Genomic DNA, 13332 nt, shown 5'->3' on the forward strand with positions numbered 1-13332 from the left:
GATTGCTGGATCGATGGATTGAGTTGCGTTGGATCCAGCCGGCTGGTCTTGCCCTATGGATCTCATCTGGCCATAACCCATAAAGATGCCGAGGTGCCCCCTCTTGTGGGCCACCAGCACCAACATCTTCTGCCCCGTCTGGGCAGCTGTGCAATTAAATAAACGAAAGTTTTTCATTAATTTCGATTGCAGCTAGACGACGACACTTAGACCAAGGCATCCTCTGCCAGCTCCACCAGCTCCCCAGCTCCTCCCGCAGATCTTTAAACAATTCCAATTCATTAGCCACGCTTTGGCTGGGCCTTTGGGCGCGCTTGACGCGCGACGGGGCAGGAGGTGGTGGTCAGCCAGTTTCTGGTGGACCTGGTCGCGGACCGAGACCTGCTCTGCTCTGGAGTGGGGCGTGCTCTCGTGCTGCTCATAAATGTCTGATGGATGTGACGTGCCTTGATGTATTTCACTTTTCTTCTCCGCTTTTCCTAGACTCTGCCGCGCTACCAGCTCGGATCTCTGCGCTCAGAGCTGGAGTTGTTAAGTGCCAGCACATACTCACGACGCCAGCCGCGGCTGCCCAACAAGCACAGCAGAGGCCCGCACGGCAACAACAAATAGTTGTTTGTTATTTTTCTAGTTTCAGAAATTTTCACATTACTATAAAGCAAAGAGAGCCCCGAGAGCTCGAGGTGAAAATGGGAAAAATTGCTTGGCAAATGAAAAGCGCGAAAAACGCGCGTAGCGAACAAAGCAAACGCGCCGCAGTAACCCTCCACATTTCCCTCTAACTTACAGATCGCTCAGGGATGTGAGTAAGGGTATAAGTCGGTAGGAAAACAATGAAGATTTCAATATACAAAATATATGAAAAAGTAAACGATTTCCGAGATGCACTTGTCTAAGCTTTACTTGCCTAACCCTTTTCGTGGGATTCTGGGCTTGATACATGAGCAGGACTTTCTCCCTATACCTTTAGAATATCTAAAACCTATCTATGATAGTTCCTTGAATATTGCTCACCATTCCTCTAATTCAAATTTATTAATCATAGCTTCCCTAGAGCATCTCACATTCGCTGCAGGCTTGTACTTGTATTTCCGATAACTGGCTTTCATTTGGCCTCGGTGTTTGCCATTTCATTTGTCGTCTTATCCGTCATAAGCTCTCTATCCCGGTTTCAGCTCAACTTGGCTTGGACAGCTCTAAAAAGGGAAAGTACAAATCGCACTTTTCCTAAGCACTTAGGGCTTGCCGCCAGTGCAGTCAGTCAGTGTTGGGTTAAGGATGCACAGCCCAACCCAGTCCAGAAACCAGCCCAGCCTATAAAACCTCATCTCTCAAGTTCAATGTGATTCACTTTGATTCACTTTCGCTTTCGTTGCGTTGCGTTCGAAATTTAATTTCATCGCTTTGTCTCGGCTATTTCGGTTGGGCGCAGTTGCTAAAAAATTAATAGCTTTTGTGTCTCGGGTAAATACGCGCATATCGACGCATTTTCGCGAAAGTATCGTATGTCGAAAAATCCAATTTTACAGGAGAAGCTTTTTTGTGCTTTAATCTCTTAGGAAGCACTATAGAAAAGACAAAATTGAAACTTAATTTTTATCGGGACTATAAGGTTTTCAGTTATAATATTTCACAGGGTAGTGAGACATTGGGTGCCTAACAATTTTGCATTAAAATCTCAATTTCGAAAAAAAGCGACATACGATACTTTCGCGAAAATGCGTCGATATGTACATATATCCGCCGTCGCCTGCTGGAGCGACACACATTCTGCCTGTACTTATGTCGCGAACATATACGGATATATATACATACATATATCCATGCGAGGTTGGAGGAAAGCTGTCTCCACCGCTTCCGCGACTCTTTGGCCTCCAAGATTGCGTTGCAATTAATCATCGGACAAAACGCATTGTTCGCATGCTCCATGGGATTGGGGGGAGCTGGCGGAGTCGGCAGTGGAGCTCGGTCCTCGGGCCTAGCCGCGGGTCTGTCACGCACCGCGCTCGCCCATAACTGCCCACTCCTCGGACTCCGGCTCCTGCTCCCGAATATTTAAGTCGGTCATTGGCGCTTGTCCAGTGGGTTTTTTTTTCGCTTCCTTCGTTTCCACATACACTTCAGTGGCCCCTCGTTTTCGCATAGTTTTCTTGACCCAATTTTCCCAGAGGATGAGGTGCGCGGAATCTTTATTGCTGAGAACTTTCCGCTCGAGTTATGCAATCTGGAAAAAAGTTAAAGATATTTCTGGGAAAGAATAGTAACTAATATTATAGAAAAATCAGAAAGGGATACCCAAGACTCTTCAATAAAATTTGGTTTTATGTAGTTTTATTATTATAATGTTTTCACTGTATAATAAACTTGGTTTGAATGCATGTATAAGGTACATACACACCTTATATCGTATATATATATACATGTATATATATATATATTCTCATAATGTTTGCATGTTGGTATGCGTAAGCGCGTATAAATTAATCGTAATCATTATAGTACTTATGCAGATCGTACATATCTACATGGTTGCTGCTCAGTTGATGTTAGTCCTCTTTAACTATACATATACATACATACATAGTGGTGTATATGTTTTAGTTCGATCTTGAATCGTTTCATAAATCAGCTTAGTCGTTATTATCATTATTTGGTAATATTATTCATAATTAAAACTGTGCGAAATCCGCAGTTCCGCCTATCAAAAATTACTCCTAGTCAAATTGTCGATTATAATTTGGGTCTGAATCGGTATCCGGGGTTCCTCCGAACTCTTTTGGGAATATTCTTTTTCTACAATAAAAAAAAAAACAACTGAAGTTGCTCGACTCGATCTACGATCTGACTGGATATATATCTCTCTCTGGTTCCTCTTAATATAGTCATGTTTTTAAACCACTTTGTTTTATTATTTTTACTTCAGAACACATTGTAGTTTGCAGTTCGTGTGTGTGGAAGGGGGAGGGAGGGATGTGTGAACAAATCGAAATCAAAAATTGTCTTACAGTAAACTCAGTAAACTTAGACAACTAGACTTATTGATTTCGAAAAATGCTTCGATTTGGGGGACACTAGAGACGTCACTAAGGCTAGTTTCAGATATCATCATCCCTAAACAGTTTTCTAAATCTTTGCTACTGATCTCTAGCTGGGTCTCCCCACATCATATTCGGGCTGACAAGTCTATCAAAGGGGATTTTGGGTCGCCTGAAGTCGTTCCTAGTTCCTTGTTCCTTAGATTGTATGTGTCTAGTAAGCCATGCTTATGAGGGTTCTATATTTTGTCTATGTATTGCTTGATCGATCTGAGATTGATATTGGCTAGCCTAGATGTCAGCCGCAAGCCTACGGAGCAGCAGGTTGGCCAGGATGTCCTAGCTGGGCAAGGAGCTAGTGATTCTATCGGATATCTCTCGTTGGCCCGAGCTGCTTCAGCTAGCGTGGCATACTTCCTAGTCAGGATTCGGAATCATTGCAAGTTGTCAAGGACTCTAACCGAACTCAGCCCGACTGACTGACTGACAGACCGGCTGCAAACTGCTGGATTTCTCTCTGCCGCTTCTTTGGCATTTCTATCGCTTCGCTTTGTTTCAATATACTTGTTTATTGTGTTCCTCACCGATTGATAGGTTTGGTTTAACATTTAGAAGAGAGATTATGCGTTTTTGTTTGCTTTGTTTTCAGCTGAAATGCCCGAACATGATTTTATTTAATATAATTTTATTTACAAAATTTATTTTGCTTTTCTTTTCTTTTCTTTTCGAAATATAAAATAACTTTGTTTATTTTTTTGTTTTTTTTTTATCTTAATTTTTGTTTTTATTGCGCATATAAAAATATCAAAAATTCTTTTTGCTTTTTAGGTTTTTCCGTTTATATAATTCTTGTTTTTAATCTTCCTTGTGGAACATGTGTAAGTCTGTTGTGGTTGATTTATATATTTTTTATTTTTATTTTTTTTTTTTTTGCCTGATGCTCTAAGTATGCAAAACTTGCTATGAACTTTTCAATGCCAAAATTAAATGACAAAGTTAAAATTTTTTTCATTGTGCCAAAGGTTAAACCTTTAAAAATGGAGACTTCCATTTCCCCGGCGACACTTTTAAGTTTTGTTCTTTTTTTGTTTGCTTTTCATTTTCATTTAAAAATGTTTTTATGCTTTTTTATAAATATGTACAAATATATTTTGTCGTAAAAAATTATAATAAAAAATGGCGACCATTGTAATTATTTAGTGGCTCTTGTTATTGTTTTCGAAATACGTTTCGGCCTGTGTAGATATTGGAGCTTTAATTGAACTGATTCACTTATTGCTGGCGCCTATTAAACTGCATTTTTGTAATCATTTCTGTCGTTTATTACCTATTAGTTTGTTTCCCTTTCGGTTCGGTTGTTCTTGCTGTGGTTTTGCATAAAGCACAGCACATAAGAGGCAATTTTAACATTAAATATAACTCGTTATTATTTCTTTTCTTGCTTCTTTGGAGTATAAATAATGTAAATATACGAGTGTGTATGTGTGGGGGAGGGGGTATTTCGATTTGTTGCTGTTCAGTTAACTTAACCTCACGTACGCTATATGCTAAGTGTCTGTGTGTGTGTGAGTGCCGTGTATATGTTGCTCTGTATAATCAATCAGATTAAGCGGGCCTTATGCGTGCGATGCCTGCGACGCCTGCCTTCCATCTGACGTACCGCCTGGGAGCAGCTTGATTAAATGTTTTACTTGCGTTTAAGATTAACTAATCACTTCAAGCTCGATGCCCCAAGTGTTATATTTAGATGTATATATATATATGTATATGTGTATAATCATATGTTGTAAACTTTTTCCTCGGCTTCGTTCTCCCTTTCTAGTTATGAAAAAATAAGTTACTATCGATTGGATTCCTCTTATTATTGGTGTTTGTAGAACGTATAGCAAGAAAACCCTTTAGCTTGCCTTCGTTATCATCGTATAATTATTGTTTAATATTTTCTTGCTTTTCTTATTTTTTCCCATTTCTATATATGTTATAGGTATAGTATAGTTATAGGTGATGAAGCAGAACATGATGTGTGCTTGTTAAAGTTTGTAAACTTGTTCTATTGCATCGATGCGAGACTTGTGGAAGTACTAATGTGCGACGAGGTGCCCAACGTGGAGGCCATGTCTCCTTGGTAGCTGAACTGTGGCGGCGAAAGCAAGACAAAAATAAATAAATCGTGTGAGCGATGAGCTGCGAACTTGTTGCCTTACCTGCGGGAAAAGCGGCTCTTCGGCTATGGAGCCCAACGGCCCGGTAGGATCCGGCGGCGTTAGTTCCACACTCTCTCCCGTGAACTCCTTGTCGAAGTACCTTGTATCCGTATCGGATGTCACCTGAGGCTTGAAAGGCGGCTGTATCTATTGGGATAAATATTGTTTAGGAACTGAATATACAACGGAAAGGTAAGCCACGCTATTACCTTTTTCAGGACTAGATCTGTCCAATTAATACTCGCAAAGAAGGGATGTGCTTGTATCTCCTTAACATCATCTTTGCCACCTCCCAGACGCTTCTTGGGATCCTTAGCCAGCAGACCGGCGAGCAGATTTTTCGCCTCATCTGTGATATTGCGTGGGAACTTGACCTCCTCGACCAAAATTAATGTAAAAAGCACATCATGATCACGATTATAAAACGGAAGACGACCACAGATCTGGAAAAACAGAGGGTAATCCGATGTCAATATAAATTCAACAAGATATAAAGTGACTAAGGTGACTCACCATCTCATACATGACCACGCCGGTGCCCCACCAGTCCACAGCCTGGCCATAATCATTGTCGTCTAATACTTCCGGCGCTAGATATTCCGGTGTGCCGCAGAAAGTTTTCGTTGTGCGACCGTACGTGATGTCCTCTTTGCACAGACCGAAGTCGGCGACCTTGATGTGGCCATCTTTGTCCAGCAAAAGATTCTCCAGCTTCAAGTCGCGATAGATGATGCCCTGCGAATGCAGGTAGCCCAGGGCCGAAATGATCTCGGCTCCATAGAATCGGGTGCGGTCCTCGGTGAATATGCGCTCATGGCTAAGATGCCAGAATAGCTCTCCTCCGTTCACGTACTGCATGACGAAGCACAGGCGATCGTTGGTTTGAAACGAATATTTAAGAGACTGCGGAAGGAGGATAAAGAGATGAGGGCAGGTATTAGTTATAGCTTAATTAAGGATTGGACAACAATCTACTCACAATGAGGAACGGATGATTTGTGGACTTGAGCACACGACTCTCGGTCAGGGTGTGGGCCACTTCGTCCTTCTGGATGATGACCTCCTTTTTGAGAATTTTGATCGCGTACAGCTTGGCAGTGGCCTTTTCACGGCAAAGGATAACCTTACCGAAGGTGCCCTTGCCGAGCACCTTGAGGAACTCAAAGTTCTCCAAAGTCTGCAATGAGATAAGGAGTCAGTTAGATCACGCACTTAGCCGGTGACCGACAGACAGAGAGAGAATTAATACGTACCACTTTCTTGACGCCGCTGCTGTTGCAGGTGGTGCCCTGCACCGAGAACTGCTCGGAGAGCTCTACTTCCGCAATACCGGCCATATCCACGTCAGCCATGTCTGACTGCACCGACGGCGACATGGCCATCTCGCCCATTTCGATCAGCCGACTGGATACATTGCGAATGGCCTCTGTCCACTGCTGGCGCTCTAGTTCCGATTCCACGGCAAATGTCCTCTCGATCACCGTCGTCCACTGCAGGCCGCGGATGATGAAGGTAAATGGTTTGGGTCGATCCACGGTCATGATTTGGCAGCCCTTCACCGTGAAGTTGTTTAGCACTGGCTCCGAAACAGCCGTGCTGTCCGCCGGCCTGCTGCGGTAGCCCTCCAGCCTGCCGTCGGAGCGAAGAACGAAGTAGCGCTGGCGCCATGTCTTGATGTGCTCACCCCGTTTAAGCAGCCAGCCCTCCTTTACCAGCTGAGGAATGGCGGTCATCGAGTTCATGCTCATGCTGGGGGTGCTGGGTGTGGTGAAGGGGGCGTTCATCGACATTATTCCTGTGTCCGCGCTGCCGGGGCTGGACTCTAGCCAGGATGGCTGCTTCCAGAAGAGGTGATCGCCGCTGCTACCACTGCCGCCTCCTCCGCTGCTGTTTGGGTTACTTTGGAAGCTGTTGTTGATGTTGATGGCCCTACTGCTATTGGTGCTCGATGGAGTCTCCGGTTGCCGGTTGGCGGGACCTGCCGCTGGGGCGGCGCTGGCAACCACAGTTGATCGCCGCTGTAGGGCAAACGGTAAGTAATTCGTGTTGAGGCTGTTGCACAAATCCTAGGGACAAGCGAATCCAGTTGCCTGAAATCATAATGGTAGATTGTCATTAGAGGAGATGTTAAATATCTTTGGAATTGGAATAGAATGCATGCCATTCGTGCCGACCAAAAAACGTTTTATTCTTGCAATTATTGTACATTTAAAAAAAGGGATTTATTTTTAAAAATAACCGTTAAGCTATTTCTGGATTCTTATTTAAAGGGGGTGGGTGAAGTGTCTCCAGTAGCTATCAGAGATATAAACAGTCCCATTATCAGAGTTTTTCCCCTTATCCCAGGCTGATTGCCGATCGTTGGTAAACAATTTTTATTGTTATTGTCATATTTTGCATGTTTATGACAAATCCGCCTTTCTGGCGCTTGCGTCAGCAATGGAAACTGCAACTGCAGCTGGGATTCTAGCGGAGCAGAGCAGAGTAGGGCGAAAGCCAAACATGCCCGGCATTTCCGCTGGGTGAATACAAGTACAACAAATATAAAAACGACAAATAATAAGGGATTCGCAGGGCCGCCGCCTCTTAGTCACTGGCCCACATGCAGACGTAGGCGCCAGCCGCTGGCACTTTCAGCTTCAAACGAAATTCCCCGCCATGTTACGCAGCGATACCGAGCGAAAATTGTTCGCGATTGCATTTAGCGCGAAATTAAATCAAAACAAGTCAACGGCGGCGACTGTTCATGAACTTATATACGTACACACACACGCACAGCACCGCACAGCACGGTTCGGCACGGCGCGCACACACCGACTCACACACAGCTGCAAAAGCAAAAGCATATTCATTTACAATTTGCGAAAATGTCAACGACGGCTGTACAAATTTCGCTATCTAAAACTGTAAACAAATGTACATAAAATAAAAATCGACAAAATACACACAGACAGCCGCAGTCAGTCACAGTCGCAGTGACAGACACAGACACGGCCACAGACATGGCTGCATTGCAAAGTGCGAGGCCAGACTGTGGGCGAGGGGGGTGGTGGTACGCGTGTCTGCCACAGCGGCTAAGGTGTATTGGTGCGAGTGTCTGGCCGTTTGCCTGTGTGGGTGTCTGACTGCGGCAGTGTTGTATATAAATATATATACATGTATATATGCCTGTATATGTATTGTCTGTGTGTGTGGGCAGCGGCGACCTAGCAGAGCAACATGTCAAATCACGTCGTTCATCGTGGAAATTGTGGACAGGGAAAAACTGAAAAACGAAGACGGAAAAACTGGAAAAGCACACTCTTACCCACCTAAGTTTAGGTTGCGAAAAGAACGCGACTTTTGCTTTCAATTCCGCGCTGTGCTACTGCTGCTGCTGTTTGTTTTTCTGCTCGTTTTGGTCTTTTGCTTTTGATGGTGACGGCAGCGACGTCACGGGCCTTATTATTGTGCGTGTGTTGTTGCTGCTGCGTTGTGTTGTTGCTGCTTTTGTTGTTGTTGTGTTAAGGTGCCAGACACCAGAGGACGGAACGGAACCACACACACACATACACAAAACACTCGCAGACGAACGCTCGCACACACTGGAACAGAGGCAAATTCAGTCTGAAAAACGGCGACCGGGGCTCGTTACTTGGCGATTTACGTTTTCGCAACGCGACGGTGAGGCAAATGCAAATATTGAAAATGTATTTTTCATAAACACAGTTTTTACGCTTCACTTTTTTTCGATCTCGAAGCAGTGTGCCCGTATCTCACACAAAAACCATGAGACCGTACCTGGATGTGGAAATAAGCCTTGATAGCAGCAAAAAAACGTAACGTAAAGCAGGGCTGCGAAAATACAATACGAAATGGTTGTTTATACCGTTAAATTCAAAATATTTAAAACTTACCTATTGCAAAACTGTTTCGGGTGACACCACTCACTCTCATTAGCGATCTTTCATTTTCAGTAATAGAAAGTATAATAGACCGGGCAGTTTTTCTGTCAATAAAGAAAAATTTGCTTATTATTTAATGGCAAGTACCCGTTTTTTAAAGGCTTTATATTAATTTTTTTTATAATAATTTATGTCTTCAATTTTTTTTTCAATTTCTCTTGACTTGGCTTTATTTCTATGCCAGTTCTCATTTTATCTATTACAATCCAAGATTCGGATAGTCCACACCAGTATCTGCGTTTTTTAAATCCTTGAGGGTTGTTATTATTCAATTAATTAATTTGCAAATAGAAAAGTACAAAAAACTATATTCGATACAACATTCGATAAAAAATGTAATTTACAAATTTCAGTTAATCGATTCACGACGTTCCTAGCTGAGTTTCCCACTCTTCCCATCGCAGATTGCCGGTTTTACTAAAGTGTTGGTGGTTTGGTCACACTGCTCGCTGATTTGTTTATGCAGAACGAAGTCTGTTTAAAAAAAAGAAAAGCAAGTCTGCGAACTGCTCAAGTGGCAAAAAAACGAAAGGTGAAGAACGCACGAATCGATTGGAAGGGAGAGCCTCGCCTGCCACTCTGGAATAAACAAATCTGGCTGCCCGCGGATGTGTGTTTGTGTGCGGGTGTGTTTGTGTGTTATCAAAAAAGGCGTAGAAAACTGCAAAAACAAAGGTGTTATTGACTCCCAACTTTCTTTTTTTCTGCCTTTCGTGTGTATCATTTGTGGGCCGTGGTCCGCCGACTAGAGCAATTGGAGTGGCATAAGTAATGAGGCGAGTGCATTCAATTAGGAAAAGAAACATTCAATTCGAGAAAAGATGTGTAAGGGGGAGTAAGGCGAGAGAGGGAGACGAGTCTGGGGCAATCAATACAAATGCAGCTACGAGCCCCCTTTCGTGTACCAGTGTGAGTGTGGGCTGTGTGAAAACAAAACATAATATGTATGGTGGGGAAGTGGAAAAGAAAAGAAAGCGCATAATTGAATAATAAATAATAACAGAAACAGGGCAAATGGCAACGACTCAATGACAAAAGCAAAGCCGCCACCGCAGCAGAAGAAGAAATGTTGAAATGAAGAAAATATGTGCCATTGTTTATACGTTGTGATTTGCAAATGTGCAGCACTCACACATACATACAGAGAACCAGATAACTGTTTTTGTGCGGGCGGGTGCATTGCTCGGCACTCGCTGCGCCGAGTGTTAGATAGAGATGGCAAACAGCTAGAGAGAAAAGCAGACCACAGAGGTAGAGAGAGAGAGTGGCAGAGGGAGAACATCGCAAATCGAATTAGCGCAGACTTTTGGTCACGCCCTTGAACTTTACGTTAACCCAGTGCTAATTCCTGACCACTCTAGTTGGATAGCTCCTAAGGACCCAACCCCCGCACCACACCACGCCACACACGATGTTCAACTTTATGAAGAAGAGCGCCGGCGACGAGGAGAAGGAGCGCCGCAAGCGGGAGAAGAAGCTGCGCAAAGAGGCTAAGGGCACTGGCCCCGGCACCGGCATCGGAGGAGTCGGCGGCGTCACCGGCAGCATGAGCACCGACGAACTGCTCCGCCTGGATGAAGTCCGGCGCTCCCTTAAGATCCGCGGACGGCGCAAGGAGAAGGAGAAGCTGCCCAGCGGCATTACGGCGGACTACAGTGCCGACTTCTTTGCCGCCCTAAATGCCGACGCCACGGGCAATGGCAGCACTGGGAGCAACGGAGGAGCTACCGCTGGAGGCTCCGGTGGCCCGGAACAGGATCGCGGCAATGAGGAGATTGTAGCATCTGTGATGACGCATATCGAGAGTCGGGCGTCCAACGGCACCGGCGTAAGTGTCAACTACAGCGAGGTCACGCATTCCCTACTTGCCGGTGGGCTCAAGGTGAGTTCATTATCCCAAATTCTGCCAAGGTACCGCAGTAATAACTCCTATTCCTCCATTATAGAATCGCTTCCTGCCTCCTGTGCCGCCGAAACCGCCCAAACGCGGCATATTAAAGGGTTCGCGCAGTAACATGACCAATGTGCACGAGGAGATCTCCTTCACAGGCGGCACCGGGGCAGCTGGCGGCACACCAGAGATGCTCATGCGCAACACCATGCAAAATGAGCTGCTCTACGAGGGCCCTGCACGAGGTGCAGCCGGTTCGATTGGCTCTAACTCCAGCCAGCACGGCACCTCCTTCACCTCCGTGGAGAGCCTACGAAGCGATGGCGAGCAAACAGGCGGCCATCAGCGGGCCATGACCCTGCCGGCCAACGCTCGCTATGGTGCTGCGCCCCATGCGAATAGCCCGGGATCGCACCTCCATGTGCTCACCTCGCCGTCGCCCAGCGCCGACAGTCTCACAGATACCACAAACTCCTCGTTCGCCACGCCTCCCTTCTCACTGAGTCCGGTCGGTGAGTCGCAGGGCATCGATCGTTGGGCCCGTGTCCATGCCTTTGAAGATGTGGAGCTGCCGCTTCCGCCGGTGAAACTGGTGCAGCTGCCGCCTCCTAGACAGCTGGTGATTCGGCGACAAAAGTCGCCACGCCAGGACTTTGGCTTCAGCCTGCGGAAGGCAATCTGCCTGGACCGTACAGAGTCGCTAACATCGCCCATTTTCAGGCCGGTAATCTTTGCCGAGCCAGGTGCTGGTGGCGGTGCCACGGGTCTCCTGCCCGGCGATCGCCTTATCAAGGTGAACGGAACGCCAGTGGGCGAGCTGTCGCGGGAGATCATCATCGAGCTAATACGTAACAGCGGTGATGCTGTCACCGTCGAGGTATGTACACCTAACAGTTCGTTGAACTTTACTTTAGGTTAAAGAGAATATAAAATTAAAATGGAAAGGAATTATTTGGACTTTAGATACTAATATAAGTACTTTATTCTAAGCTCATTATTGGCCCGTACTCATGTCACTTTTGTTTCCCCCGCCCAGGTCCAACCAGTTGCAGAGCTGGTGGAGCTAAGCAAGCGATGCATGGCACCCAGCACGGCTACCGTGGAGGAGATCGATCATTCCATTACCAATGGCAACTGCAACACCCTCCGGCGCAGTGCCAGCAAGCGCTTCAAGCGTCAGGTGAGTCGAGAACATCGCATCCATTAGAGTGTAATTGATGGAGCTTACCTGCTCGTCATCGCCTTGCAGTGAACCAAACCTTGAGGCTATACTTGCATAACCACTGCATTATCCATTAGTATGTATCGGACTGCGATCAATTATGTATGAGAAGCTCAGGTGCAACGCAGGGATTATTAATCATCTGTAAATTGATCTCCACATAGCTAAGAATCTAATTTGTATTGACCAAAGATTTCCTATTGGCAAAAATGGATCAAAAATTAGTTATCTTAATGGAGTTTTAAGGCCGTTTCCTGTTTATTGCAAATATTTGCTTATTTATTAAGCTCTTTAAATATGATTCATTTACTGTTGTGTTGAATGGAGGTCTTTAAAGCGGAGAATGTCTCGTAGTAAGTACAATTCTCCAATTAGTAGTACTATTCTGTTATTGGAAGGTTTTCCTTATGCGACTTTTGACTATACTTTTCTAGAAGCATACTTGAATTTTGGGTTCCTAGCATCTGGGGAGTTGGAAATGTACTGTAACTATTTGATTTTTTTGTTGTAATTTGAGATACATATTTTAGCAAGTGGCTTAAGAGCATTTGATAATCGTCTATTTCCCCATTCATCTAATCATCGACTGCAATTCTTATTGACTTGTTGTCTATGCTAGAAACGTGTTTGACATTTTCTCGCCGTGTTTAACTTGCACAAATATTGTGAAATATGGTCCCCAGCGCAGGCTGTTGATCTAACTGTGTGTGTATCCATCTATCTATGTTACCTATCCAGCCTAACCTGGCCCAGCCCGGCCCTTCTATAAATATTTAGTGCTTGTAGTTGCACGGTTGGGGGTGGTGTCAAGACGTTGACATATTTCAGCGCCTTACTCGCTTCCATTGAAGAAAGAAGACGAAAATAAAACCAAACCGATTTGGCAACACTGCGGAAAAACTCGAACTGCATTTGATATGCACTTTATGCATTTTATGCCAGCAGAGGCGGCAGCAGCAGCAGCCAAAAGACGACGACGATCCATGGATTTCCACGATCCATGAGATCGCCTTTGGCCAAAGCACGAAGCAGCTGC

The 13332-nt window shown here is 44.9% G+C and overlaps 2 protein-coding genes across 4 annotated transcripts in view; one reads left to right on the forward strand and one right to left on the reverse strand.

Moving 5' to 3' along the window:
• Positions 1-2314: 2314 nt before the first annotated feature.
• On the reverse strand, positions 2315-8995 carry Akt (Akt kinase). 2 transcript variants are annotated; one of them, XM_070286482.1, is made up of 7 exons: positions 8551-8995; positions 6493-7329; positions 6219-6416; positions 5753-6142; positions 5449-5682; positions 5240-5386; positions 2315-5169 (listed from the first exon to the last, which is right to left on the reverse strand). In XM_070286482.1, exons 2-7 carry the CDS (start codon positions 7027-7029, stop codon positions 5086-5088), a joined length of 1590 nt encoding a protein of 529 aa, XP_070142583.1. In that variant the 5' UTR covers positions 7030-7329; positions 8551-8995; the 3' UTR covers positions 2315-5085. The 2 variants fall into 2 exon arrangements, with proteins under 2 accessions (XP_070142583.1, XP_070142584.1); XM_070286483.1 differs by lacking the exon at positions 8551-8995 and adding an exon at positions 8004-8020.
• Positions 8996-9594: 599 nt separating this feature from the next.
• Mhcl (Myosin heavy chain-like) overlaps positions 9595-13332 on the forward strand; it is a 32886-nt gene continuing 29148 nt past the window's right edge. The window contains exons 1-4 of one of the 2 annotated variants that reach the window (XM_017175976.3): positions 9595-9715; positions 10545-11065; positions 11130-11951; positions 12111-12254. In XM_017175976.3, the coding sequence (XP_017031465.1) occupies positions 10595-11065; positions 11130-11951; positions 12111-12254 (1437 nt within the window). In that variant the 5' untranslated portion in view covers positions 9595-9715; positions 10545-10594. Of the gene's footprint in view, positions 9810-10544; positions 11066-11129; positions 11952-12110; positions 12255-13332 lie in introns of both variants that reach the window. The other variant, XM_070287433.1, reaches the window with a different exon arrangement.

The sequence above is a fragment of the Drosophila kikkawai genome, chromosome 3R (genome assembly GCF_030179895.1).
Source record: "Drosophila kikkawai strain 14028-0561.14 chromosome 3R, DkikHiC1v2, whole genome shotgun sequence".
NCBI lineage: Eukaryota > Metazoa > Arthropoda > Insecta > Diptera > Drosophilidae > Drosophila > Drosophila kikkawai.

Coding starts and splice junctions, on each gene's coding strand:
- Akt (XM_070286482.1), bottom strand. CDS start 7,029: ATGTCGATGAACGCCCCCTTCACCACACCCAGCACCCCCAGCATGAGC. Junction 5,683..5,752: donor GCGTGGTCATGTATGAGATG/GTGAGTCACCTT, acceptor CTGTTTTTCCAG/ATCTGTGGTCGTCTTCCGTT. Junction 5,170..5,239: donor AAGAGCCGCTTTTCCCGCAG/GTAAGGCAACAA, acceptor TCGCCGCCACAG/TTCAGCTACCAAGGAGACAT.